Here is a 27,937-nt window from a genome sequence, read left to right as displayed (position 1 = left end):
GACCATATCTGTACTCATGGATCTGTTTGCTCTTGTGCAGAATTTGGTTGGTTTTGAGCCTCCAAAAACGATAGTAAAAAGGATGTTCCTAGAGGACTTTTCTGGTGTCACTGCAAATAAGCTTTCTCTTGGGAAAAACAGAAAGGCTTTCAATCCTCAAGTGGAACAGGGATTCGTTGAATCTTCTGAAAAGGATCATGTAGTGTCAACAGTTTCTCTATTTCAACCACCTACCAACAGGGATGTGAATAATAAATACCCTACAAATGAAGGTACTATTTTCAGTTCTTACTCTTAGTATGAAGCACAACAGTTTAAGAATATGTTATATGTTTCTAATGATAGGATGTCTTTTCCTTTTTTTTAGATGTTCATGTTGAGGCTACAATGTCAGGTTCTGAAACATCACCATCCTCCATTTTCAAGTGGTCCAAATCTAAATTTGAATCATCACGGATATCAGGGTCATCATCTCCTGGAATGTCAGTTCAGATAGCAAATGACTTTCCGTCAGCATTTTCTGGATCATCCTTAAGTGCCCTCCACAGCACAAATTTCAAAGCCCAGATGGATTTTGATAGGCAAAGCACTACAGTTGCTGGCACTCGAGGGCCCATTACCTCTTCATCACAAGTAGGTTTTGCTAGTAAAACAGGTTCCGATGCCCAACCCTGTGATTCTGAGTCCAAGAAACTATCGGGAATTTTCCAAATTTCAACGACAGTGACTGAACCAAGGAAGAGTTCAACACATACAAATCTCCAAGGCATACATTTTTCCAATGAAAAATTAGAAGATGGCAGTCGCAAGGATGCAGTGAGTGCGGATCATAATTTGCCATCTATGAAATCCAAGTCTACTTCATTGAAAGACAGTCAGACGTCAACCATCCATCCTGTGTCATCCAGTCTGCCATCTGGTCCATCTGGAAAAGCATTACAATTGACTCATAGCATGGAAAGCATTCAATCTGGCAAAAGTGTATCAACTGCAAAAATAGCAGCTATTTCTGTGTCTCCTCTGGCACCCAGTTCACCTGTATTCTCATCCGTTCCATCATTTTCATCATCAGCATCAGCTTCAATTTTCAATCAGCCCTCACAAGCCTATTCTCTGCCTTCTACACCTGATGCTAGTGCATCTGAAAAAACATTGCAATCAAGTGTGTATATTGAAGAAGTCCAACCCTCATTTGTGTTCTCTCCTACTCCACATATTCCTTTGTTTCTTCAAGCATCATCATCCTTGGGATCAACTTCAGCTTTCTTATCATCTGTCCATGCATCAGCTCCACCATTTTCATCACCTACTGTAATCTCACTGCAAAGTAATGCTATGTCTTCACTGTCTGCATCTCCCCCAGTACTAACATCAGTCCCAATTTTGCCTCCTGTCTCTGTTGAACTGAACCTTCCAAGGGAGTCACCTTCACCTCCTATGGTTGGCTTAGCTGATGGCAGCACATCTCAACTGCCTCAGGAGGCAGCACCACCCTCTGAAGGGCCATTGTCTGTTTCAAAATCCACTACTGAAGCAAAGAACACCATTCTGACTGCATCCTCTTCTGCAGTTCTATCCAGTCCCTCAACTCTTTCCCCACCAACATTGCAGGTGTCCTCTTCACAACTGAGCCCTCAGAAACATGACGAAATTGCTGCAATATCAAAAGCGGATTTCTTGCCAACACCAGCAACAATCCTTACAAGTGGAGTTGCAACTGGATTTTCTTTCGGTAGCCTGTCTACTCAACTTTCAACTTCCAGCGTCAACTTGTTTGGTTCTGCATCTAATATCTCCATGAGCTCTCAAAATACAACAGTTACTACCACATCAGCCAGCGAAATTATGGACACATCAATTAACCAAGAAGATGAGATGGAGGAGGAAGCTTCAGACTCCATGGCCATGTTGAACCTTGGATTATTTGGCGGATTTGGCCTTGACTCCACCGTATCAAATGCTCCTAAAAGTAATTCTTTTGGTGGCTCATTTTCTGGTTCAACACAAGCAAACACTGCATTTTCCTTGTCAGTCCCTCCCGGTGAGCTCTTTAAACCAGCATCCTTTAGTTTGCCTGCTGCACATTCATCTCAACAGAGTACTTCAAACCTATTTTCTGGAGCATTTGGTGGAGAAAACAATACTTCGCCTGTCAACAGTACCTTTGGACAACCAGCACAGATTGGTGCTGGACAGCAGGCTTTGGGTTCAGTCCTTGGATCTTTTGGACAATCCAGACAGCTTGGTTTCGGATTACCTGGGGCAGGATTTGCTTCTTCCAGTGCATTTGGAGGTGGATTTGCTGCATCATCTGCTGCTGGCAATGATTTTGCAAAGGCGCCTACTGTTGGTGGGTTTTCTGGAGCTGCTTCAGCTGGTGGTGGATTTGCTGGTGCCGCAATTGCAGGTACGAACTAACTTCTAGATAAACTTCCTTCACATCTGATTGCAAAACAGTTGTGCAGATGGAAAAACGTTCTTGCGTATTTGCTTTTCATCTGCTTTTATCATCATGTATTTGTTAATTTTTAGAAGCTTTTAGGACTGTAAATATTAGGTTGCATTCATATGAGTCACCAGTACTTATACAATATCTTGGTAAGGCAATTTCCTAGCGGACCTTTTTTTGATAAATTTCAAGAAAATCTCAGCATTTTGCAATGGATTAAGTATTAAAACAAAAGAATAAGAAAATGGATTTTGTTTTTTTGTAATAAGTTGGAAAAGATGAAAAAGTTGACAAAAACATGTTTAATTTGTAGTATAAAGAAAATGAAAAATATTGAAATTGGTGATATGTTTGAAACCTTATTGATACTAATGTTTACTTAATAAGTAAATTGATAACATTTTGATATTTTCAAACAATAGCTAATATTGATATTTTGTATGTGATCAAGATTCATATGACGAAGTGTGTGTAATTCTTGGTTACCTGACTATTCCTAGTTCAGAAGCTGCTTCTTCCACAGCTAATTCTCTACGTGGTGGCCTGCTTCACGGGAAGCTATCTTTTTTAATGCATTTGTTCATTTTTCCTACTAGTTATCCCTTTTGATCCATTTGATAGTTGTATCCTTATCCTAAATGCTTCAAGTATTTATGGTTCCCTATTTAACTGCTCTCTGAAAAACCCATTTTTCTGCTTGTGCTTCTTGTATTGTTTTTCGATTTTTCTTTCTACCATGATTATTTTTAAAAGTTGCTGAAAAATTCATTGTACATAAACACCTCTTTTTTGCTACCCTGAAGTGAACTGAAAAAATCTCTATTGCCTGTTCAATGTTTTCATAGCACGAATCATCACTTCTTAAAATCTTAATGGCTTCAGTTATCTTTGAATGCTGAATTGCTGGCTTTTGTGACATACTAAATAAATGTCTACATTTCATAAGTACCTGGATTATAAGCAAATATTGAAAACCTGACAATTCAACTTGGAAATTGGAATGAAATATGCGAAAATACAAAATGAGGGCTTCTAAGGGCTTATAAGATTATAAACCCAAAGTGTACATGCACATACACAAATCCAACTAAGGGACAATACAAGATCACAAAGGTACTATACAAGCACTAAGTGCATTAATGACATCAGAGAACTAAAGAGAGGAACACAAAAAATATAAAAACTATTCAGCATGAATGCTTAAAAGAAGCATCATCTTACAAAGGAGAAAGACACTATATATCAGAGTTACCAGTCGAGGAAGCGGGAACGGGAAGCGATACGGGAAGCGGGAAGCGAGGCACTTTCAAAAATTTAGGAAGCGGGGAAGCGTGGGACTACTTAGAAGAAAATTCTGAGCCGTCTCGGAAGCGAACCGGAAGCGAGGGGGAAGCGAAAAAATAGAAAAAATGAGGAAGCGAGGGGGAAGAGTGGGGGAAGCGCGCTTCCCATCCCATAAAAGGAAAACACACTTCCCAAAAAAGGGGGACGCTTCCCCTCACGCTTCGGAAGCGCGACGTTTCGCGCTTCCGAAGCGCGCTTCCCCTTTTACCTAGGCGCTTCCGGTAACTCTGCTATATATAGAGCCAAGATGGGCATTTAAGAGGCATTCATTGTTCCAACAATCATATTTATGACTGTTCCAACAGTCTCATTGGCAGTCACTGTTCCAATAGTCCAACAGACCCCCTACACTATACAATATAAGACAATTAAAATAAAGAATAAAAATACAATACTGTCCCTAGTGAACAGTCACTATTTACATGAAAATAACATGACCAAAATGCCCCAAGAGAGCATTGCCTATTACATAACATACAATATATATATATATATATATATATATATATATATATATATATATATATTTGTGTGTGTGTGTATTTTAACATACCCCCTCTAACATACAGTGTCATAACCTAAAGTTTGAAACTACAGGAACTACAGGTCCTTGAAGGTCTTAATTAAATACAAGTCTTCAAAATATCTTCATTGGTAGTCTCCATCTTTATGACACATCAAAGAATTTTACAAATACAAGTTTCTGAATGTCTTCATTGGTGATCATCCCCAAACGCCTTCATCGGCTATCTCCATCTTCATGATATGATGTATCAAAGATATTCTTTTTTCAATTCATCGTATCTTTAAGAACTTGCAGAAAGAACAAAACAAAGGTTCCAACTACACAAAGGTAAATATCCTAACCCAATTATAACAAATATATCTTTGAACAAAAGAAATATTAGATAATCATTAAGAAAGATAAGAGGATCATACCTGGATAAATTTTTATGAAATCAAATCATAAATCCAAAATCAACATATTTTTCAAGAAACCATAAATATTGATCATAAGAGAATTTGATTACTAAAGGACATATAAATCATCAAAAAGAACTGAACAATTATGCATAAATAATATCCCAAGAATTTTTAGAAATGCTTTTCAAATGAAATAACAAATCATCAACGACAAGATGCATTTAATAAAATATAACAATTCAAAAAAGCCCTTAAGATAAGAAGAGATAATGAAATTCATGCATACAACAATGTGAACAAGATAATCAATATGAAACATAATATCATGTAATCAAATATGCTGAAATACAAAACGAGGGCCTCTAAGGGCTTATAAGATCATAAACACAAAGTACACATGCACATACACAAATCCAACTAAGGGACAATACAAGAGCACAAAGGCACTACACAAGCACTAAGTGCATTTAAGACATCAAAAAACTAAAGAAAGGAACACAAAAATATAAAAAATATTCATCTTATTGAGCATGAATACTTAATAGTAACATTATCTTACAAAGAGGATAAAGACACTATGTATTATAGCCAAGGCATTCACTGTTCCAACAGTCATCCAAATGTCAGTCCCATTGGCAGTCACTGTTCCAACAGTCATATTTATGACTGTTGTTAGAACAGTCCCAACAGTCCAACAGTCATATGAACCTCCTACACTACAATAAAGACAAAAATACAATACTGTCTCTAGTGGACAGTCATTATTTACATGAAAATAACAAGACCAAAATGCCCCAAGAGAGCATTACCTATTACATAACATACAATATACATATATATTTTAACAGAAACCAGTCAATCGGTCCATGGGCCACTGCCATCTCAATTGAAGACAGGTGACTGGTCGAGTTGACCAAAGGGGGACTTGTTTTGCTCTGAGTTAACTGTGGACTGTCAACTCGGTTGAGTCTAGCCATGTTAATAGCCTAATGCCGACTTGTTTTGCTCTGTCCCACTTGGTTTCTCATTCTCGATAATAATTATTACCTTATTTCTGTGATTGTTGGTGCAAATCCTGAGTTCACACAACCTTACAACTGTTTGCATCCTTGCACAGGTGGATTCAGTTCTTTCAGCAGCAAACCTGGCGTCGGTGGATTTGGTAGCATCTGTGTAACTTCGAACCCACAGGCAGATCGATTCACCCAGATTAGAAGGTAGTTACTCCGCCCAAGGTGCTTTCAATACCAACTTCATGATTTGATTTGATGTATACATGTAAGGGATTTGTGATTAAGTTCCACCCCTGTAAACTTAGATTTTTTTCTTTCTTTGGTGATGTATAAGGCTTTTTTGTCGTAGGAAAGAAATATTTAAATGAGTTTGTGTCCAGTGTCGAACCATCATACTTTGTTGCAGAATCAGAGGACCCATTTTGCTCGTAAGCCATCTGAAGTAGGCTCATCCTAAAGCTTTAGATCTAACGTAAGTTTGTCTTCATGTAAAACTTTGTCAAAGTCATGATATCCGACATTTCATTGTCCTAGTAATTAGAATGTTGGAATTCATGAACCCGGCTGCTCATCTTCTACATGGAAAGTGGTTATAATAGTTCAAAAACTTGGTCATGTTTCATTTGATGCTAGACACATTGAGCTATATGCTTGAATGGAAGGAGTTGCAGACAAATTATGGAGCTGTTTTACTGTTGGCTTATATGCTAGGAGCTGGAAACTGGCATATTTTACACAAACTCTGGTCAGCATGGCTGACTTTAGGGCACATCTAAAACCAAGAAAAATTTTCATAGAAAAGAAAATTTTGCTTGTGAGAAATTTTGATATGATAGCTTTTCCAAATGAATTTTTAAATGGTGGTGGGTGGAAGATAAAGATGGAGGAAGCAAGCTCTTCTTGTGGCAGCCCATCGAATGAGATGGATTTTTTGATAGGAAAAGTTCTTCCACTCCCCCAGATGGAGAACATTTTTCTTATAAAAAGTCGAGACTTGGTAGAAAAACTTTCAATTTCAAAATTCTTCTCATTTAAACGGTTAAAAAAACTATAATTTCCTTTCATACTTCACTTTTTCTACTAGAGATAATTTCCGAACTTGTGGCAGCCAGTCGGGGCTGTATTGGAGATGAAATGTGGTTGCCTTTCCTTGATATTTCTGACTTGCTTGCTTATTGATATCACCTTCCACCTTTACTGGTGCTGAAGCCACTTTTCCGCTCCCCACTGAGGTTGAAAATTCGATGGGCTATAACGACGGGTGGTGCAAACCGTGCAATGACAGGAACGTTCAAGCCTGGTTCAAACCCACACAGCCTGGCTCATCAACTTGGTGGACTTAAAAGTTCGTGTCTTAAAAGTTGGGTGGGCCTAGACCTTAAGGTACCGTCTGAATGACATTGAAAATCAGGTTTATAACTCTGTTTTCAGTCAAAACCAAGTTTCTGGGGCCAAAACTTGGTTCTGTTTGGGTGACACAAAACCTATGTCACAAGGACACGAGACGCGACACTAGGATAAGTTGAAGAATCCCTGTGACATAACACATAACCAAGTTTTCACAAACTTGGTTTTGGTTCAAAACCAGGTTTGTGAACCTGTGTCACCATTTATCCTGTTGGGGGATCTCCAACCATCCACTGCTGCCTCTTTCCATAACCACCACCATCATCTGTAGGAATCCAGCCATTTCCGGAGGACAGATTGTCAGTTTGTTTCCACCCTCTTTGGGTGGTCCTATTCTCACCATCTTGTGGCCGGTTACTAGCTGAGAATAGCTGGATTCGGCGTCTTCTTTTTTAAACTTTGATGGACAGCCATTTTCTGGTCACCATTCAGCTGGAAAATGGTTAGGACGGTTTTGCCCATCCTGACAGAAACAATCCTGGTCATTTTGTGCTTGGTGGGTGGCTGTAAACGTGCTGATTTTTCTTAACCTTCATTCCAACCATTTTCTGGCCACCCGCTGGCCGGAAAATGGCTGAATCTGTTTTTTATTATTTTTTTAAGAAAAAACATTGTCTTTTTTTTGGCCACCCACCTGCCAAAAAATGGCTGAGATGGGTATTCTCTATAACCATTTTCCGACCAGCGGGTTGCTGGAAAATGGCTGGAACGAATTTTTTTATTTTTTTAATTGTTGCAAACAAAAATCCGGAAAACCAGGTTTTTTGTTTGCCAAATACCTTAAGATCCAGGTTTGTCATAAACCTGGTTTTCCCCCTCCTATCCCAACTAGGGGTGGACACTGGCCCAGCCTAGCCCCATTTAGAGCTTGCCCATCGGGTTTTAAGAGCAGTCTGGCCTGGTTTTTAACGGGCTCGGGTTTAAAGACCAGCTTATGACCCAGCTCATTGGTCCAATGGGCCAATGCCTAGCCCATTTTTTGAATGAAGTTCATAAATTAATTTCTCAAATACCAAAACTAATGAATTAAATGAAAGATTAATGCTCTCATCTAACATATAATTAATGAAACTGATTAGATAAATAATGATAGTTACTAAGTTATTATGCAATCAACTATTAGAAAATTAATTAGGTAGCTCAGGCCCATCGGGTCGGTGGATTGAGCCAGGCCCGTCTTCAGCCGATAGCTCATTTCAGGGCCTAAAACCTTGATCCAAACCTTGGACATTGCCCACCCCTAATCCCAACGGGGTCTAATGGTGTTAAATCCCAGACCAGATTCTTGTTTCGTTACACTCAGGTGGCCTTGCTGGTCAAAGCAACTACATGGTTTCCTAATATTAGTTTTTATAAAATAATGTTGATTATAAATTTATGTTTTTTAAAATCAACCGAGAAACTGGCCTCTGTTTAGATGTTTTATAAATAGCTCTTTATTATTTATATTTATTTTAAATAATATGTTTTATGATTGGTCATTTTATTTTTATTTTTGTTTTTATTTTTCAACAAGTTTTTATAGGAGATCATCTAAAAAAGTAGAAAATAATGGGGAATATCTAGAAATTGTGGAAAATTAACACCAAGCAAGGAATAAATCAAATAAACTGAAAATTAATTAATTTGGTTATCCTCATAAAACTGCCTGTAACCTAGATATTCTCTATAATTATAGAAAAATAAGCCTAATCTTAATAAATCTCTACTATTTTTATAAACATCAATTAAGAAAGCGAATCCTAATTCTACTAAACTACTAAAATAAGATATGGATATATTATTGATATCCAATATTCATTACAATGGTTCAAAACAAAAAATCCAAACTAAACTAAATTGGATTTTAAATTATTGAATGAAGTGGACTTGAATATGTGTCGCTCTGCTCCTGCATCGTTCTCCCCGAGTTGAAGAAGACTTGTCCTCAACTCTTAATCCTGTTTAGGCTTCTTCCAGTTGTGCTATAATCACAAGAACTAATGAATTGGTGTTTAATCGCAAATCCTGCTCATAAATTAATTTATCAAATACCAAAACTAATAAGTTAAATGAAAGATTAATGGTCCCATCTAATTATCTTTCTATTTCTCATATAATTAATGCAACTAATTAGGTAAATAATAATAGTTACTAAGTTACTATGGAATCAGCTACTAGAAAGTCAATTAGGTGGCTTAGGCCCATTGGGTTGGCCTGGTAGCCCGTGGACTCACCTGGGCCCGGCTTCGGGCTGATAGCTCATTTGCCTATAACCTTGATCCAAACCTTGCCATTGCCCACCCCTAATCCCAACATGGCCTAATGGTGTTAAATCTCAGACCAAATTCTTGTTTCGCTACACTCAGGTGGCCTTGCTGGTCAAAGCGAGCTCACACTAGATGGTTTCTTAATATTAGTTTTTATAATATAATGTTGATTGTAAATTTATCCTTTTTAAAATCAACCAAGAAACTGACGTTTGTTTAGATGTTTTATAAATAGCTCTTTATTATTTATATTTATTTTAAATAATATGTTTTTATGATTGGTCATTTTTTTTAACAAGTTTTTATAGGAGATTATCTAACAAAAGTAGAAAATAATGAAAAATAGTTAGAAATTGTGGAAAATTAAAACAAAGCAGGAAATAAATCAAATAAACTGGAAATTAACTGATTTCATTATCCTCATGAACTGTAACCCCAGTTCTTTCCTATATTTATAGAAAAATAAGCCAAATCCTAATAAATCTCTACTATTTTTTATGAACACAAATTAAGAAAGAAAATCCTAATTCTATTAAACTACTAAAATAAGATATGAATATATTATTGATATCCAATATTCATTACAATGATCCAAAACAAAAATATCCAAACTAAAATAAATTGGATCTTAAATGATCCAATGAAGTACACGAACTTGAATATGTGTTGCTCTGCTCCTGCATCATTCTCTTCGGGTTGAAGAAGACTTGTCCTCAAGTCTTAATCCTGCTTACACTTCTTTCAGTTGTGCTCTAATCCAGTGGCAGAGCCAGGGGTGGGCGGTCGCCTACCCTAGAATTTGAAACCGAGTCGACTCGGGAAACTGAGTTGACTCGATACCCGGGCTCTCAATGAGTCTAGACCGTGTCTTAAAGACGCAGGCCGAAAAGGACGAAGGGTAAAACCCTCGCCACTTTTCCTCTCTCCTCTGTTCTCTGCCTCCCCGTTCCAACGCTCCCCATCTGTCACCGGCAACCCCATTCGCCGGCTCTCCACCCCTGTGCTCTGCAGCCACCGGTGACTGTGCCGTCGGCCTCCCTTCGATGAACCTGCGGTGCTGGTGCCCCCCTCTGAGCTTCTCCTTCTCTGTTGCAAGCTCCGACGATGCGAGCCACCGGTGTTGCAGCCGGACCTTCCTCCTCCTTTGTCACATTCCTTTCGCCGGCGACCATCGCTAGTCACCGATCGTCGCACTGTCACAGATAACCTCCCTACCCCCTCACTCTTGAATCTTGATGTTGTTCGGCAAGGGGCTTCGCTCCCCCTGCCTGTGTTGTTTCTCGACAGGGGGCTCCGCCCCCTGACCCCTTGTTTCCCGGCCCCTTCCCTCTTATGTTTTTCAGCAGGGAGCTCTGCCTCCTGCCGCCTTGATGTTTTTTCGGCAGAGGGCTTTGCCCCCTGCCTGCCTCCTTGACGTTTTTTCGGCCCTGCCTAGCTGCCTGTGTTGTTTCCCGATAGGGGGCTCCACCCCCGACCCCTTGTTTCCCGACACCCCCCACCCCCCTTCCCTCCTTGATGTCATTTCATTTTGCTCGATCCTTTTTTGCAATGAGATTTGACTTATATAACATTGCCATATTTTTTTCGTTGCGTAAGAATGGACAAGTTTATAATGAAATGATCAATCTTTGATAAATCTTCTCTAACTCGAGAAGGAGAACCAAGTCAGAAAATAATCAAAACAGAAATTGATGAATCAGAGTTACCTGCAGACCCTGCACTTCGTCCTTCTATTTCTAGTTATCATCCTAATATCCAAGATAATGTTCGTAGAGCATATATGATCCGAGGTCCTTGTCAACCTCGAGATTGTACGTTTCAACTAAACCATAAAAAATAAAGGTTTATTCCAGCTTGGTACGATGAGTATAAGGATTTGTTGGAGTATAGTACAAGTAAGCATAAAGCATATTGTTTACAATGTTATCTTTTCAAGCCAAAAAGCACAGAGAAGATTAGTGTAAATGCATTCGTATCTGAAGGATTTGATAACTGGAAAGACAAGAAGAGGTTTGATAAACATGTTGGAAGCTCTGGTAGTTTTCACAATTCAGCACAAATGAAGTGTCAAAATTTGATGCAACAAAAACAACATATTGATGCTATACTTTATCAACAAAGTGTTCGACAGAAAGATGAATATAGACTTCGCCTTTGGCAAACTGTTAATGCAATCAAATACTTGTTAAGTCAAGGATTGACATTTAGAGGTCATGATGAAACTGAAGAATCTCTTAATAGAGAAAATTTTATTGAGTTGTTGAAGATATTTGCAAAGATCAATGATGACATAAATAAAGTTGTATTGAAAAGTGCTCCAGAAAATAACAAATTGATATCTCCTGATATACAAAAGGATATTGTCAAGGCTGCTTCTATACAAACCACAAATGCTATTATCATGGAACTTGAATATATTTTTTTTTCTATTTTACTTGATGATTCTCGTGATGTATCAACTTAAGAACACATGACTATTGTTTTATAATTTGTTAATGAAAAAGGTCGAGTGGTTGAGCGATTTTTTACTCTTGTGCATGTTCTTGAAACAAGTTCTATGTCACTCAAACAAGCAATTGAAGAAGTATTTTGTAAGAATAAATTAAGCATATCAAGTTTGCGTGGACAAGGTTATGATGGAGCAAGTAATATGATAGGGGAGTTTAATGGATTGAAAAATCTTATATTACATGAAAATGCATTTGCATATTATATTCATTGTTTTGCACATTAACTTCAATTGGCATTAGTTGGTGTTGCTAAAAAAAATTCATTGCTTGATGTATTTTTCAATATATTAGGCAGGTTGTCAGTTTTTTTCTCCATTTCATGCAAGATATTTGAGCTTATTTGAGAAGTAAAATTTATTCGAATTGCTGAAGCACTTGCATTGGGTGAACTTGAAACAAGACGAGGATTAAATCAAGAAATAAGTTTCAAACGACCTGGTGATACTCGGTGGGGTTCTCATTACGATGCTTTGGTTAATTTACTCAATATGTATTCTTCTGTTATTCAAGTGTTAGATTTCATTGCAGAAGATATATATTCAGGAAAAAGTTTAGATGCAATTATTTTATATCATCAGTTGTAAGATTTTGAATTTGTTTTGTGCTTACATTTGATATGTAAAGTTTTGGGAATAACTGATGATCTTTCACAAGCACTTCAGTAAAAAGATCAAGACATTGTGAATGCTATGAGTTTAGTCCCTATTTCAAAACAATGCCTTCAAGGTCTGAGAGACAATGGATGAGACTCTCTCATAAACAAAGTGTCCATATTTTGTAAGAGATTTGATATTCTGATTCCTGATCTAGGGGACTCATATACACTTCAAGGATGACCAAGATGTAAGGTTGAAAAGATCACCATATTGCATCATTATCGTATTGATGTGTTTTATGCTATTATTGATTTGCAACTTCAAGAGTTGAATGATCATTTCACTGAAGCAAATACAGAGCTCCTCCTTTCAATGTCATGCTTGAGTCCAAATAATTCTTTTTCTGCTTTTGATAAAGATAAGTTGATTCGTCTTGCTGAGCTTTACCCTAAGGACTTTTCTTAAGTAAACATAATTAAACTTGAAAATCAATTGGATATATATATTACAGACGTGCGAAACAGTGATCAGTTTTCAAGTTTAAAATCTTTAGCAGAGCTAGCAGAGATGATGGTAGCAACTCAAAAGCACATTGTATTTTCTCATGTGTATCTATTGATTAAGTTGACATTAACTTTGCCATTTGCAACATCAAGTGTTGAAATAGCATTTTCAGCTATGAACAATAGCAAAAGTCGTCTACGTAATATAATGGGAGATGAATGAATCATTGATGCTTTGATTACTTACATAGAGAAGGAGACATTTTATACCATCAGTGATGATGCGATTATGAATTGTTTTCAAAATATGAAAAATAGAAGATGCCAATTGTAAAATTTTCACGAATTTAGTTGTTTGTATTTCTTAAGTGAACAATGTTTATTTTAGTTTAAAAGTATAATTTAAGGTTTTATCTTATTATGTTCATAAATTTAGTTGTTTGTGTTTGTAACAATTGTTATTTTAATTCAAAGGCTTACTTAAGTTTTATCTCTCCACGAATGACTGTTCCTCCAGTGAAAAATTTCTAGCTTTGCCACTGGCCCGAATATATGGATCGTCCTTCAAGACCATAGCATTGTCCCCGAGACCCGAAGTCTGCCCACCCAACGAAAAACTTCTGGCTCCACCATTGCTCTAATCACAAGAAAGAATGAACTGTTGAAACTTCTAAAAAGCATAAATTCATTAGCATTTTGTGATCCGATCAGAGTAGAGAATGACAATTTGATCCTACAATGATTGGTGCAACATGGTGACAAATGGATGTTCATATGGTATATGGATCATACTAGAAAAGTTCATTTTTATATGCACTTGGATCCGATCAATGGGACCCAAGTGTACCTTAACTGGATCTAAGTAGGCTTGGGTAGTTCCTGGATCAAATGGGTAAGATAGCATTTGGATTTGAGTAGGTTTCAAGATTTGACTAGAAAATAGGATTTGGGTTAGTACAAGTAGGTCTAAGAAAGAGTTTGGGTTTATTAAGGTTGGTTTAGAGGGGTCTTGGGGCAAAGTTAGGTCCACAACGTTGTTTACAAGGTTCGAATAATGGTTGAAACCGAGTTTTTTTTTTCTGAATCGGTATTAAAGTCATTGTTTAAAGTAGAAAAGGCAAAATGGGTTGGGGCGAACTGATTCAGGGTTATACCAGTTTGCACCTCCCACCATCCATCACGATGGAATCGAGGGAAGGAGGAGGGTGGGCTAGAGTTTTGCAACCCACCTGCCTCCTCCATCTCCTTTAGAGGCCAGCTAGTAGTACCAGCCACCGGCGAAGACAGGGGGTGACGCCGGTGAGGGGTGGCTGGCGTCGACTCTTCCGACGGATTCTGGTTGGTGGGCTGTAGCTCTTCGGTAGGAAAATCAGAAGTAGGAGATGATGATGGGGAAATCAGAGAAGGGGGAGACGCCGGAGCAGGGCTCACTGTCGGCAGAAGGAGGACGATGGGGAAGGTGGATGTGTGCCGGGGTCCGGGGAGGTTGGTGCGGGGTGTTGATGGGGGAGACAATTGGTGAAATAGGGAGGCGGACGGTGATTTTGGTGGTGATGGGAGAAGGGTCGGCTGATGGTGCGAGAGGGGTTAGTAGAGGAGGAGGTGGCAGTGGTAGAGCGGTTGAGGTGGATCGTGAGGTGGCCACCGCTTGATAGAGATCCCACTAGTATGCTCCTCCAAGAGTTGCTCGAAATCATCCGAATCGTCGTTTCATCACCTCAAGTCGACGATTCATTGTCTCATGACCCCTCTTGCAACTTATGTATTAGCTATCAACGGGTAGTTGGCGCACAATCAGGATACATGGTGGTTCAATCCAGAAACAATCGCCTCCAACGACGCCTTTCTCTTTGATGAAGGATCTTTGCTTTCAACCACGATCTCTTTCATGCTTTCTTTTTTCAAAAAGCTTTATTTACTTAAAAAAAATTTTATTCAACTAGAAAAAATAGTTAAAAATTAACACAAAGTAAGAAATAAATCAAATAAACTCTAAATTAACTGATTTCATTATCCTCATTAATTGCTTGTAACCTTAGATTTTTTCTATATTTATAAAAAAAGAATCTCAATCCTAATAGACTTATACTGTTTTTTTTCTAATTTTATTAAACTGCTAAAACAAGATATATATTAATTACTGATATCCAATATCTATTACAATGATAAAAAACAAAAACACTCAAACTAAAATAAATTAGATTTCAATGAATGATGTTAACCCGGATATGTATAGCTTTACTCCTACATCATAATCACTTTGGGTTTAAGATAATGTTTTTGGGCAAAAATCATGGCTCAAACCCAGTTGGCTTTGGTCGGGTTCAGTCGACCCATCACTTTTCATGCCCATAGCCGAGAATTTGGGTTTGGGTTAAGGTCGGGTACCAATACAAACTGGACCCATTGACAGCCCTAGTGTTATCGGGTGGGTTGATTAACTTGCTAATTTTTTTTTGATAAAAAACTTTTATTACGGGAACGGTGAAACTAACGAAAATCTTTTATTTAGCAGGAATGCCTCCTTCAAATAAATACATAGAAGTTTGGCAAGGAAAACCCGAAGTAGTAGGCAGAGGCAGAGGCAGAGGCAGAGATGGTAAGTATTTTTTTAGTGTGCAAAATCTAGAAACATACTTTGAAGCGGAAAGAAATGGGAAGGAAGAATACATGGAGGAAACAGTTGGCTGGTCTAGGCTTAGTCCCATATCGAGGAGGAAGTCAGATGTCGGGGTAGTGAGAAGGTTATAAAAAGGGGGGGAGGATGCCTCTACATCAGCCTTCTACTCGGCTTCTCCAGCGACTCCCTTGCGTTGCACTTCAGAGGGGGCCTGGGGCTCACCCCTACCAAATCTAAAGCTTAAATTTTCAACCCAGCCGATATGTCCCATCAAGCCATCTTGAGTTCCAGAAATCCAACTTAGTGCCATTGATTCAGTAAATGAAATCGAGTTAGTTTGGTTGTGTGTGAATAATTTGTACTTTGGGTTTGACACTTTTACTATACGAGGTTTAGTGCTTAGAAGAAGGAAGCAATCGCTACATATTACTGCAGGCCAGTGATCGTGTGGGGGGTGTTTGTGAATTGAAGGACCGAGATGGGAGCGATCCCCAAATTGGGGGACTATGTGGTGGGCTCGGTCCCGACGGTCTTTTATATTCCCAACTTCATAAATGAGTCAGAAGAGGCTAAACTCCTCCATGATGTGATGTACCCTCTGCCTTTATGTGGTTCTAATTTTCTCATTGTAACCTAACGCCTCTGATTTCCTGTCCTGCTTCCGTTTTCCGCCTTGTGCAGATTAACAACGCCCCCGCTTCCAAATGGAAAACTTTGAGGAATCGGAGGCTTCAAAATTGGGGTTCGGTTTGATTTACCAAATCGCATAGTTGACATCTCCTTCTTTAGTGTTCTTTTTCCTTTCCACTGATATATTTTGTCTGTAACAGGGGGTGTGGTTCACGAAAAAGGGCTGCTTCCACAAGAATGTAAGTTCAAAAGTTCCATGTTATTTCCTAAAAAAAATGAGCTTCTTCCTGAGGTCAATATCTGCAACCCCCCTCTGTGGGGATTGTCGCACCACACACAAATCACAAATGTAAGCCGCCATAACTATACTGTAGAACCAATTCTTCCACGCAGGCAGCATCTTTTGAGGGACATTGATATAAGACCAAATAAAGTACCCATCTTTACAACCGTAGGTTGCTATCTTTCAAAAACAGCATTGCAACCATTGATTGGTCCTTTTGACACCAAAATGCATCAAACCCTTCTCGCTTCAAAAGAGCAGCGCACATCATTAAACTGTAGTGGGATCCGTATTTAGAAAAATCAATCACCAAGTGACTCATCCGAGTCCTTGAGAGCTGTGACAAAGAAAACCAATATTCCCAAACTCTAGATTGTTGTCACGGGACAAACATTGTAATGACTCGTATTTTGCACATGTAGAGACATTACGGTAACTTCTACCGTTCGAAGTTTCTTGCTTTAGCTGATATATATGGCTTTTGAGATGTCCAAAAGCATTTCACATGCTCTAGAGTCTTCAGAGTGTCGATCCCTCCAAAATTGCGGAAGCTACCACTTCAGATAATTCTGTAATAGGAAGATGTTTACATTAAATTAATGCATACAGGGAAAAGGATTGCGTATTGGGAAATTAATGCAGGAGCCGAGCCTTTCAGTTAATTCCAGTCATTTCCTGCATTTCTTTTTTAATTTCTTGCATTTTCCTAGAAAATCCTACGTAACTTAGCTTCTAGCTGCATTCCGGTATCAAATCTGTAGGTTTCAGGAACGACCTTCCTGACTCGCTGCATCAGGAATTGAACCTCCAAGGATTGGAGCATCTAAGCGGTTTATTCAATCTTCATTACACGTGAGGAGGCAAGGACTTCCAGTTCATGCTACATATATATTCTTTTAACATTTCCCAGCCCTTTGTAGCATGATATACACTGTCTGAATTCTCTCTTTTGTCACTGTGACTACTTATTTTGGTGCACGTCCTTTGGAAGTGGTATTCAAAATAAACATAGTAGTTCATCTTCATTTCAAGATCTTCAGTTTGTTTGATCTGTGAATATCTTCAGTTAGAAACAAGCTTCAAAGGCTGCAGCGTGTGCGTGCTTTTTCATCTAGCATCTGAAAAATATTGTTACCCATTTGTGCAGCATGTCAATCTTATTCCTTTTGTACTTTTCTTTCTTTTATTTTCTTCTATCTGTATTCTTCCCATGTGTGTTGTAGTGCCTATTGCTATGCACTTGTGCAACATTGCCAATCTTATTCCTTTCCTACCTTTTTTTTTTCTTCCTTTTGTTCTATCTGTATTCTTCCTATGTATCTTGCAGTGCCTACTTGGCTTACAAAAGTCACTGGAAGAATATGTGAACAAACTGGTTTGTTTCCATCGCCAATCAATCATGTACTGATCAATGAATATTTGCCTGATCAAGGCATCATGGTATGACTCTGCGAATTAATTGTGCATTGATCTCCGGTTGTATTGTTTAAAATTGATGAATTAATTGTAGATTGTCCAATTGTTGATTTTCAGCCTCATCAAGATGGGCCTGCCTATTATCCAGTTGTTGCAATTTTGTCCCTTGGATCGCCTGTTGTGTTGAATTTCACCCCACATCAAAGGTTGGTGGAATCTACCAACATTCAGGAAGGAAATTGTGATAAAAGATGTGATGCTGAAGAATTGACAACCATAGATTCAGCAGATGCCCTAAAGGAAAGGAACTGCTTACAAGAAAATATTGAGCGTCATTCCTCTGTGATCTTGATGCCTCGTAGTTTGTTGATTTTCAAAGATGATGCATATTCAGGTGGTTGGATTGGTATTGTTAGTTGTGTGGTTCTTATTTGCATTGGTTTAGTACTGAATTGCTTTTTGGTTTTCAGACTACTTGCATGGCATAGACGATTCGAACATCCACAGAATAGACAAGGTGAAAGCGTTTGGGCTGTCATCTATGATATAATTCTTATGAATGGTACCACTTGAATCGCTGGGTTACTGATCAATGATCCACACAGTCGAGACTTGCCATGTAAAATAGAGAAACAAAATCAGATTGTGCAGAGGATCCTGCAATAATCAATCAGCATGAGTGCTTGGCTGGGGTTGTGATCATATCTGCTTCTCATGTTGAGGATACCCTTTGCTTAGCTTCAGGGATACACCTGAGCTGTAGCATGTCATGACAAATAGCTAAGCATAATGAGAATGTGTTGAGATCATGGAAAGGATCAATCTTGATACTTTTCCATGTGTACTCAACATGCAGTTTAGTTCGCTAGTAGTACGTAATTATGCATCATACTTGGTGCTCTCTCTCTCGCTGTGTGTGTGTGTGTACATGTTTCTGACCCTAAATCGTTTTTCTTTCTTTGGGATCAGGCTGTTAACCTTCATGATACTTTGAAAGATCTTGGACAACCCTCGGTCTTGAGCTCTCAGACGATGGCAGAAGCAGGAAATGATGCTGAGAGGAAGAGTATATACAGGACCAGGAGCCGAGTCTCATTAACTTGTCGTTTGGTCTTGAAGGTCCATAGGAATCTCTTTAAATTTTAGAAGCTAACCCAATTTCATGAGATGACACTTTGTATCGAAGGTCCGTAGTACTCTTTTTGTGTCAGATACCTAGTTGAAAGAATAACAGGTTGACGCTTTGATCTGATCATTGGGACGATAGAGGGTTGGGGCTCATTGCTCCCACGTCCTCCTACACTCGATTTAACTGCGTACTTCGATTTTTTATGCATAAATGTTGTTCTACATGGAGGTCCCAAACAAGCATCCCATATTTTATGTGCTCAAAATTTTGCTAGTTGTATTCTCTGGAACTCATTATTAGCCCCACGGCTGTGTTTGAAAGCCAGCTCCCCAGCGAAACTTTGTTGCAAAATGTAATTTTATCCAGAATCTTCTTTTTCATTCTCCTCTTTTTAAATATTATTTCTTAAAACAACCCCTTAAAATATGGGCATTGCATGACAAAAACTGTAGTTTTTTATTTATTTATAACCCTAAGAAACCACACCCAGCATGAAGACCTCGTCACACTGGATTAACCTGCTGTATCTATGGTCGTTGTGCCAGTGGCCTAAAACTGAGGCTAGGATCCCTGGGGCCTATGCTGGGTGTCGGCTTGCGCAGAAGGATGATGCCATCGATATTTAACTTTTCTTGGATGAGGCCATTTTTTTATGCAGCTCCAGTAGTACTAACGATCCATCTCAACATTTCTCGAGATGGACACTGCACCTATCCCGATAAACACCAAGATGGATGGTTGTCAGGTAGGCTGCTGCATGACCACCATCCAGCGAACGCTACATATAATGTGAAGTCTTCTAGGAGATGCTTGTGTACCATTTAACGTTGTCAAAAAATCGATAATTGTGCCAGAGTAGATTTTCAAATAGATTCAGACTCGAACTGAATTGCCCAATTTTATTTTTTAAAATAAAAAAGATTAAAAATTAAAATATTCAAAATGGACCGATTCAGGTAGATTCGCAACAATACCTACATCATCGTTACCATTTCTCAACAGATTTCATCAGCTCGTCACTTTCAAATTTTTCTCTGAGCAACTACCAAAAAGGTCCTATATCTCGGTATGTGAGGAGAATGACTATACATCTTAGTCAAATCTGGTGCTGGTGACGAGGGAGGCAGGCAGAGAGACGACCACAAATCATGTCAAACAAATGGTACGCCAGGCAGAGACATGTTTTCTGTTATAAAGAGTTAAAAAGATCCAATGCAGTTATTAATTCATGATTTGGCAAGATTGTTCAATCTCGAAACATCATTTTTTTTTATTATGCAGTTGGTTGTGTCGGAAACATGAAACAATCTCGAACAGATCTTACATGGTACCTCATCTTTTACCAAGAAAACTCGTACACTGAAATTGCAAGTTAGAAGGCTAGAAACATGTCTTCATGAAGCTTAGAATAAAACTACTGACAGATGGCGCATACACCAGATTATCCGATACATAAATTTTGGCTTATCGCCAATGAAACGCCTGATAACATTCTAGTTCCGAATAGTATGACCTTAAACAGGGATTCCATGGTCCGAAATCTTTAAGATTTGTTTGTCAATGGCAGTTCTCTGATGCTTCAATTGTGATGCCATGGAAGCCACCTGTAAACCAGACACTTTCATAAGTAACATGCATCAAAATACCACACCCTGTTGGTGTTAACTTTGTGCAAGCTACCAGGCATCTCCATATGAGCACGGAATTCTAGACTGGTTCTGAGGAAATCCTAGTTATGATGTAAAGAACTGCAGTGGCATGCATCTAAATAAAGTAGCTGTTGCTTTAGAACCAATCATGAAAGCAATGCAGTAATTCCATGCACGAGCATGACCTACCGGTGGTCAATTTGTATGGTGAACTGGTCTGTGTGTATGTTGTGTGATTCGTCCTATATGAATGAAGCCAAAGCCAGATCTGAAGATAAGAAGCAGAAAACAGACAAGTGTAGAGCATGGGAGGTGAGTGACTTGCCTCTGCTCGGAGCCTTAAAGCTTCTCTTCCAGGAACTTTCCGCAACCCATCCACCAAATCTAGATGATAACTTATATTAGTTTACTATCCTTTAGAACTCAAGAAAAGGGTATATAAACCAGAAAGACAATGATTTTGGAAAGAAAATAGGAAAATGTTTACCCAATGCTTGTGACTCCATTTTGTAGACAGAATGTGCAAGCCTTTGAATTTCATGCCCAGCATTCCTGGAAAATACCTCAGTATTAAACTTATCAATAGAAACTGCTAGAAGGAATAAGTGTTCTAAGAAATGCACAATGATAACTGAAATCTGCGCTTGTTACTTGAGCTTAGTATGACCACGATTCATCTCCTCTTGGGCAAAAGAAGCCCTCTCCAGTAGCTTTTTGCTCTCTTTCTTTATAAGATCAACTGATTGGCCAAGCTCTGTCACATTCCTTTCAGCTTTAAGAAACCATGCCTGCACCAAGATTTATGATCCAAAAGTTCTATGATTGTAATTTGAAAGTCCTGGAAGTATAGTAGCTAACTAGTTATGTTGCAGACAATTACATCTGAAGCAGGTCTCAGATCTCGAACATTTCCCTAAGTTCATTTGTAACTTTCCTACTAGTTAATGGAGCATGCAATAAGAATTGTGGTAAGGATCCTAATATATTAGCAAAAATACAAAAGAAATGCCACTTTAATCTGGGAGCGATTAAGATCTGGTTCAACACTTCAATTTTTCTATTAGTGCTGAGCTTGTTTCCTTGTCGTATGTTTTTGGCTTTTTACCAAATTGTAGGGTGCATGCAATTAGTTTCCAAACATAAGGGACAAACTACATACTGCTTGTTCGTCAATGGAATTCAAGTAATTGTGATACTCCTATTAACAGTAGAACTTACACTATTAGGGAAAAGGAAAAAACTCTTGATTTCATAGCTTTTGATCTCTATTACAACCAAGTATGATTAGCTGATGAGTTTTTAATCATATTTCAAGGACAAGCTTGTTGAAGTGTTTTTCTCTTGAAGTGGATCTTCCACCATCTAAAGCCTTACTATGAATCATCTTAATGTGCTTCTAAGGAAACCTGTGTCAAATTCCAATTTTAAAGCTGCGTTAGTTGTGGATCTCATTTACTCTATGTCACATGGGTGCGGGTGCGGGTGCGACACGGGTGCGGCGCAATTTTAAAAATTTTGGACACGGGGACTCAGCTATATATATATATATATATTTTAAAAATATATATATAATAATATATCCTGTGTGCATATATGTGGATATTGTCCTCTAAAGTTTGGCACCAGCATGAGTGTTTCTATAAACTTTGCAAATTATACCTTTGCCCTTGCAGAAAGGGGGGTCCGGGGGCTCCCCTCGGCGCGAGTCCCGCTGCGCGGTCAGCGGGCGGGGGTCCAGGGGGGGCCGCCCCTGGCGGGGGGCAGCGCCCCCCCGGAATTTTTTTTTCTGGGGCTTATGTTTGAGACTCATGCTATATATATTTTTAAAAAATATATAAAAAGTTCATTTTTTTTGTTTTTTACCCTAAAAATGGACAATTTTTGGACTCAGTCAACGTTGACCGAGTCCAAAAAAAGACGGACTCGGCCTGGACTCGTTGACCGAGTCCGGGCCGTGTCCGAAGCCGCACCCGTGTCCGAAGCCGCACCCGTGTCGACTCGGGTGCGGCGCCTCCCTAGCCGAGTCCGTGTGACAAAGCATTTACTCTGTTGTATATGACAGCCACAAAGTTGCACCACAAAGTTACGAGGATACAAGTACCATCAGTTAGTTCCTCACTTTATCTCAGCATTGCAGTTGAGTCACAAAATGATTGATCAAGCCTAAAGTAAAATTGCTGTTGAATAAGAGTTTGCCTATGTAGAATTGCACGATCTTAACTGAGGGGTCTTTGGTTTGAACCCCACAGCAGGCTATCTACCAGCATGGTGCGGGCCCCTCCCACCCCAACACAAAACCAAAACCACTGGAGGAAAAAAAACACGTGGCCCATCTCTAAAGTCAACTTGGGGCCAAGGACTTAGACAGCAATACACATCTTTGTTCCCCTACAAAAGATCCTAACAGAATTTAGTCTAGAAGCTGAGCCATCACAAAAGTTCATAGCTTCTGTTTAAGATGACTGCCTAGCAACTAAGCAAGCAAGACCAAACCCATTAGACACAAGTGTGCACTATTCCATTTAACTAACCACTATAATTTTGTAATATTTGTACATAATTTTTTGGTAATGAGAGGGGCGCCATCCCCAGAATATACTTTTTCAGACCCACTATCTTACATGTTCTTGGTTGATAACAATTACAACTGCTTATGCATCTTGACTATTTAATCTGCTGCAAAATTTCATGGCACACCACCATTAGATTGCCCTTTTCCCCTCATTTGAAGTGAATCAAGAGATATCTGATTACCTATCAATATTTGGTTTCTATTTAAGTTTCTTGCAGAGTTGGGTTTTATCTTTTTCAGTTTTAGGATATTTTTTGTCCGATACACATGACAGAAATCAAGCAAATAACTTAAGATTGGATCAAGCAACTAATACAGCATCAACACAAGCATGTTTCCCAAGCTTTATTTGAAATATGCAACACAATTTGCCTTTATCCAGATGTAAAACATTTACCTACCTCTTCACTTTGGAGACGGCCAAATGTTTGGCGGAACAAGAACCTCCTTGGACCTATGGATATAAAGTGAAAGGATAGTTAAAAAAAAAAAAGAGAGATAATGGTGAGAACATACTTGTTTTCATATGATAGAGACCATTGTCACAGACATCGCCGATATTTTGAAAATATCATATTATCGGCTATTTCAAGGTAGTCGATAATATCAGGAATATATCACAATATTTTCAAAATATCGCCAGAAACAAAATATCGTGAAATTTTGAGAAAAAATCAATTTTTTATTTTAAGTTTGCATTTCTTATTTTTTTATTTCTTTTATATTTTAAAACCTTTAAAACACGTTTTTTATATTTTTGAAAGAAAAATAATGTAAAACTTATTATTTTCTTATCTTTTTTGTTGTTATTTATATTTTTTTCAATTTTTTAAACTCCCGAGATTTTATCAACTTTTGAAAATCTCTCCGAGAAATACCCTCGCCGAGAAATTACCTTTAACGATACAAGTGACTATGATAGAGACAAACTTATGGAAAATACCTCGCAAAAGAAGGAGACCTGCTATTACAGCTACTCCAGCTGTTGCAGCTGGGTGTTCCCGTGCACTCATCAACTCCTCTGTAAAGAAAATTATTTTGTTTTATTGCAAATTCCATAGTTCAATTAAAAATAAGAAAATGTAAGAAAAATAATTATGGTAAAAAACTAAAAGAGCAATCAAAACAAAGGCCAGATCCTTTGACAGACAGTGACAAGAATCACCTCTAATTTTCAGAAAAACAACATCTTCATAAGCTTTGTATTCGGATTTCACTTCTGGAATCAGATCCTGCAGCAAATGTGACAAATAAATCAATCCATCATCTGTTTAGAATTGGGGACTCATAGTTTTCCATGTCACCTCAGATACTGAATCGTACAACAGATAGAGCAAAATTTGCAGTTCATCCAATCTGAGGTTGATGCACAGCATAGTTACTGATATCGCGGATATTTTGGAAAAATTGCGATATTATCAGTATTTCAAGGTCAGCCGATATTTTCCCAAGATTTTCAAAATATCAACAAAACATAAAATATCGCCATATTATCCCAAGATATTTTTGAGACAAAAAAATATCTTTTTTATATATTTTAAGTGTCTTTTTTTGTTTATTTTATATTTCAAAACATTTTCTTTTTTCTTGCAAGAAAAACACTATAAAACCTATTATTTCTTGTCTTTTTTATTATTCACAGCTTATGAGATTTTCCTGAGAAAATCACTTTTTGAAAATATCTTTGAAGAAAACCCTTGCCCAGAAATCACCTTGAACGATACAGGTGACTGTGATGCATAGTTGGTCAGATCGTATTAGGACTCTATCATTGGATTAAAAGCCCTAATTTTAAGTAATGGCATATGGGTTTTCCAATATGATTTTCAGTGCCCCAAAGGGGTTTGGCAGAGTGGGATGGGGCCTAGGCTGCTAGGCAGGCAGTTTAGGTTCAAATCCCATGGGTGTCATCCCTTGCGCAAGCCAAAGCATGATGACTCCCATGGGGCAAAGGGTAAGCCCACGGAGTTTTACGCTGCCAGGACAGTGATCGTAAGTACGGCAGGCAGAGCCAGTGCAGCTAGGTCTCTGATCCTGTGGGCAGTCTCTCCATGTAAATATAAAAAAAAATAATTTTCAATATATGTTTATAACAAATTAAGAATTCTTAACTTTAAAACTTACATAGAATAGAAAGATGCCACTTCTACTGACATATCACGGAGAGACAAAAGTTTTAACTCTGTTTTACCTTCAAATTAATAACAGATATCATATGAGGTTACAACTCTGAAGTGAATGGGAATTGGGATCTATTACTGGCATGAACTGTAGCATTGAGTTAAACACTGATAGAACATTCATATCAATCAATTTCTAGAGACGCCCAATTGTATGACCTCAGATATCATATTAGTGTGAAACCTATCTAATGGCTCTAGAGACTTACAATATTTGAACCCTAAAAAATGAATATGTGAATATTGGTGCATCTTAAGGGGAACTACAAAGAAGTGTCATAAGATATTTGTGAGCGTTAGTAAAATATTAACGCGGGTTATCTTATGGTGGAAATCGTGTTAATACATGATGAGATATACTTCATAAATCTTATGTTAGAAGTTAGATCACTAATGGAGGGTATGTTACTGGTACACACATGGCATCCACGAGCAAGACGTAGTTATGTGATCATCACTATATACTGTGAAAAACACAATCATAATAAGTAGGAACTAGTGTGCCCGAAATGAAGTTCAAAGGTTAAACTTATGAAGTGACCCAAGATTTATTTGAGAACTTTCATTGAAATAATCCACCACAAAGTCAAAGATGAACTCGAAAGCACTTCCAATGTACATTTCAATGGAAGAGGTGCTTGAATGAACCAACCCATCCTGAGGAACGGGATGAGTTGGGTGTTGCATCATTGAGCATAGTATAATGTCCCAACATCGTTTCCAATTCAATGGGTAAATGAAAAAAAATCCTTTGATGGACAACCACGTTTGAAGTCTCATTCGATTAAACAATTTTTTGTGACAATCTGACTAAACCACATAAAGAGACATTTACACATGATGGGTATCGCATTTTTTGGGGGTTCGGGTCATACTTGAATAGATTGAAGATGCAGAGAGGAAAACTCTCCAATGGAGAGAGCGGAGCGGATGGCAGAAGTGGTGGAGTCGAAGACGCTTCGGTTCGGGTCTTGCGCTTGCTGTGCCGTATAGACGCGCCCTGTCTTCTCTCCCTTCGACTCATTCGGTGGGGATGTTTCGTTAGGTTTTACAGTGTCTGCCATTAGTGTCTGCACGCCAGAGAGAGGGAGATTCCGGATTTCTGATTCCCAACCGCTGCGATTCCGGGGCGTTCGGATGGAATTCCCGTCTCTCTCTCTCTCTCTTTGGCCTTCTCTTTTTCCTTCCCTAGCATAACAGAATTTTGATGTTCCTGGGGAATTGCAAATCCTGGTCGATGTTTCGTTTGGGCTAGATGCTAGAGCTCGGGTCCTGGGTCTGGGCCTGAGAAGGTCCCGCCGTAGCCTGAGTCCGATAAGCTGGACAACGCTAAGAGCTAACCATGGATTGAACATTTTCTCAGCTCATTGTACGGAATGTTGGGCTGCCAAGAGACATCATATTCAAAAAATGAGTGTAGCTGAGATGAGTATGCTATGCTGAGATGGATGTGTGAAAATACAATAAAAGATAAGATTCAGAGGAGATACGTAAGAAGGTAGGCGTTGCACTCATTGAAAATAAGATGAGAGAGAATCATTTACGGTGGTTTGGACATATTCGACGAAGGCTTAATGATGCTCCAGTTAGGAGGATGGAGAAATGGAAAAATATATTAGTTAAAAGAGGTCGGGGTAGGCCTAGGAAGACATGGATGGAGGTGATAAGAAAGGATATGAATGCTTTGAACCTCACTAAGGACATGGCATTGGATAAAAATGAATGGAGGAGAAGGATTCATGTGGAAGACCCATAATGATTTTCTTTGTTGGTTCATATCGTCGACCCCAATTGTTTTGGGATGAAGGCGTAGTTGTTGTTGTTGTTGTATTGTACCCGAAGGGGTTGTTTGATCCCGCTGCACGGGACACTGCGGCCGATTGGATCACGTATTTTAACAAACGTGAGACGTTGTGGACTTACAAAACACCATCCACCACATCCAGTTTTAGGGGTAAACAACGTTCTACCTTTCCTGTTACAAGAAGGGGAACACAGTTAATATATATATATATATATATATATATATATATATATATATATATATATATATATATATATATATATATATATATATATATATATATATCGTTCCATGTTCTTTTAAAGGCACCATAAATGCTTGTCTAAGATTAGACGAAATAAAAGAACAAAACATACATTACAGATGTTTTGTCACAACTGTACTCAATCGGACGTTTTCACATCAAACGTGTTTCTTATGTCCAACATTCCTTAGATGCACACATATGGATAATGGGTCACATGACTTCATTTTGGATCGTACTATTCATCCGTCCCAACATATGAGTGTTTAAACATGTTCATTATAGATTTTAGCTCCGGATATGAATCTCAGATTGGATCTACAAACTAAAAAATATTTAAAATTTGAAATCAAATTAACTATAAAAATCAAATTATCAAACCCTATTAAATCATAAAACTTTAAAATGCAAGAAA

General features: G+C 38.4%; 3 protein-coding genes across 8 annotated transcripts in view; 2 read left to right on the top strand and 1 right to left on the bottom strand.

Annotated features, from left to right (window-relative positions):
* LNO1 (Nuclear pore complex protein) overlaps nt 1-6,403 on the top strand; it is a 96,571-nt gene extending 90,168 nt beyond the window's left edge. For all 3 annotated transcript variants that reach the window (XM_089983924.1, XM_089983923.1, XM_089983925.1), the window contains exons 16-18: nt 41-272; nt 368-2,407; nt 5,835-6,403. In XM_089983924.1, the coding sequence (XP_089840050.1) occupies nt 41-272; nt 368-2,407; nt 5,835-5,938 (2,376 nt within the window). In that variant the 3' untranslated portion in view covers nt 5,939-6,403. The remainder of the gene's footprint in view (nt 1-40; nt 273-367; nt 2,408-5,834) is intronic.
* An 8,813-nt stretch (nt 6,404-15,216) lies between these two features.
* Nucleotides 15,217-19,291, top strand: LOC149819576 (oxidoreductase). 2 transcript variants are annotated; one of them, XM_089982468.1, is made up of 7 exons: nt 15,217-15,594; nt 16,297-16,357; nt 16,446-16,484; nt 17,856-17,968; nt 18,062-18,338; nt 18,415-18,461; nt 18,914-19,291. In XM_089982468.1, the coding sequence occupies exons 1-7, from the start codon at nt 15,592-15,594 to the stop codon at nt 19,088-19,090; spliced, it is 717 nt and encodes a 238-aa protein (XP_089838594.1). In that variant the 5' UTR covers nt 15,217-15,591; the 3' UTR covers nt 19,091-19,291. The 2 variants fall into 2 exon arrangements, with proteins under 2 accessions (XP_089838594.1, XP_089838593.1); XM_089982467.1 differs by lacking the exon at nt 15,217-15,594 and adding an exon at nt 15,773-16,201.
* Nucleotides 19,292-20,323: 1,032 nt separating this feature from the next.
* On the bottom strand, nt 20,324-26,678 carry LOC149819575 (RGS1-HXK1-interacting protein 1-like). 3 transcript variants are annotated; one of them, XM_089982648.1, is made up of 8 exons: nt 26,350-26,678; nt 24,460-24,526; nt 24,238-24,315; nt 23,696-23,748; nt 21,374-21,510; nt 21,210-21,274; nt 21,048-21,106; nt 20,324-20,677 (listed from the first exon to the last, which is right to left on the bottom strand). In XM_089982648.1, the coding sequence occupies exons 1-8, from the start codon at nt 26,536-26,538 to the stop codon at nt 20,588-20,590; spliced, it is 738 nt and encodes a 245-aa protein (XP_089838774.1). In that variant the 5' UTR covers nt 26,539-26,678; the 3' UTR covers nt 20,324-20,587. The 3 variants fall into 3 exon arrangements, with proteins under 3 accessions (XP_089838774.1, XP_089838776.1, XP_089838775.1); XM_089982650.1 differs by having other exon boundaries at nt 21,210-21,285; nt 26,350-26,656; XM_089982649.1 differs by having other exon boundaries at nt 21,210-21,250; nt 26,350-26,656.
* Between the last annotated feature and the right edge of the window lie 1,259 nt (nt 26,679-27,937).

The sequence above is a fragment of the Nuphar pumila genome, chromosome 12 (genome assembly GCF_984573655.1).
Source record: "Nuphar pumila chromosome 12, dmNupPumi1.hap1.1, whole genome shotgun sequence".
NCBI lineage: Eukaryota > Viridiplantae > Streptophyta > Magnoliopsida > Nymphaeales > Nymphaeaceae > Nuphar > Nuphar pumila.
This window is presented reverse-complemented; position numbering and strand designations above follow the sequence as displayed.

Excerpts from the sequence above, each read along its gene's own strand:
- LOC149819576 (XM_089982467.1), top strand. The coding sequence starts at position 16,094 with ATGGGAGCGATCCCCAAATTGGGGGACTATGTGGTGGGCTCGGTCCCG. Across the intron at positions 18,339-18,414 it reads CAAAGATGATGCATATTCAG|ACTACTTGCATGGCATAGAC; the intron begins GTGGTTGGATTG and ends TTTGGTTTTCAG. Across the intron at positions 18,462-18,913 it reads ACATCCACAGAATAGACAAG|GCTGTTAACCTTCATGATAC; the intron begins GTGAAAGCGTTT and ends CTTTGGGATCAG.
- LOC149819575 (XM_089982648.1), bottom strand. The coding sequence starts at position 26,538 with ATGGCAGACACTGTAAAACCTAACGAAACATCCCCACCGAATGAGTCG. Across the intron at positions 24,527-26,349 it reads TGCATCTTCAATCTATTCAA|GATCTGATTCCAGAAGTGAA; the intron begins GTATGACCCGAA and ends CATTTGCTGCAG. Across the intron at positions 21,275-21,373 it reads CGTGGTCATACTAAGCTCAA|GAATGCTGGGCATGAAATTC; the intron begins GTAACAAGCGCA and ends GGTATTTTCCAG.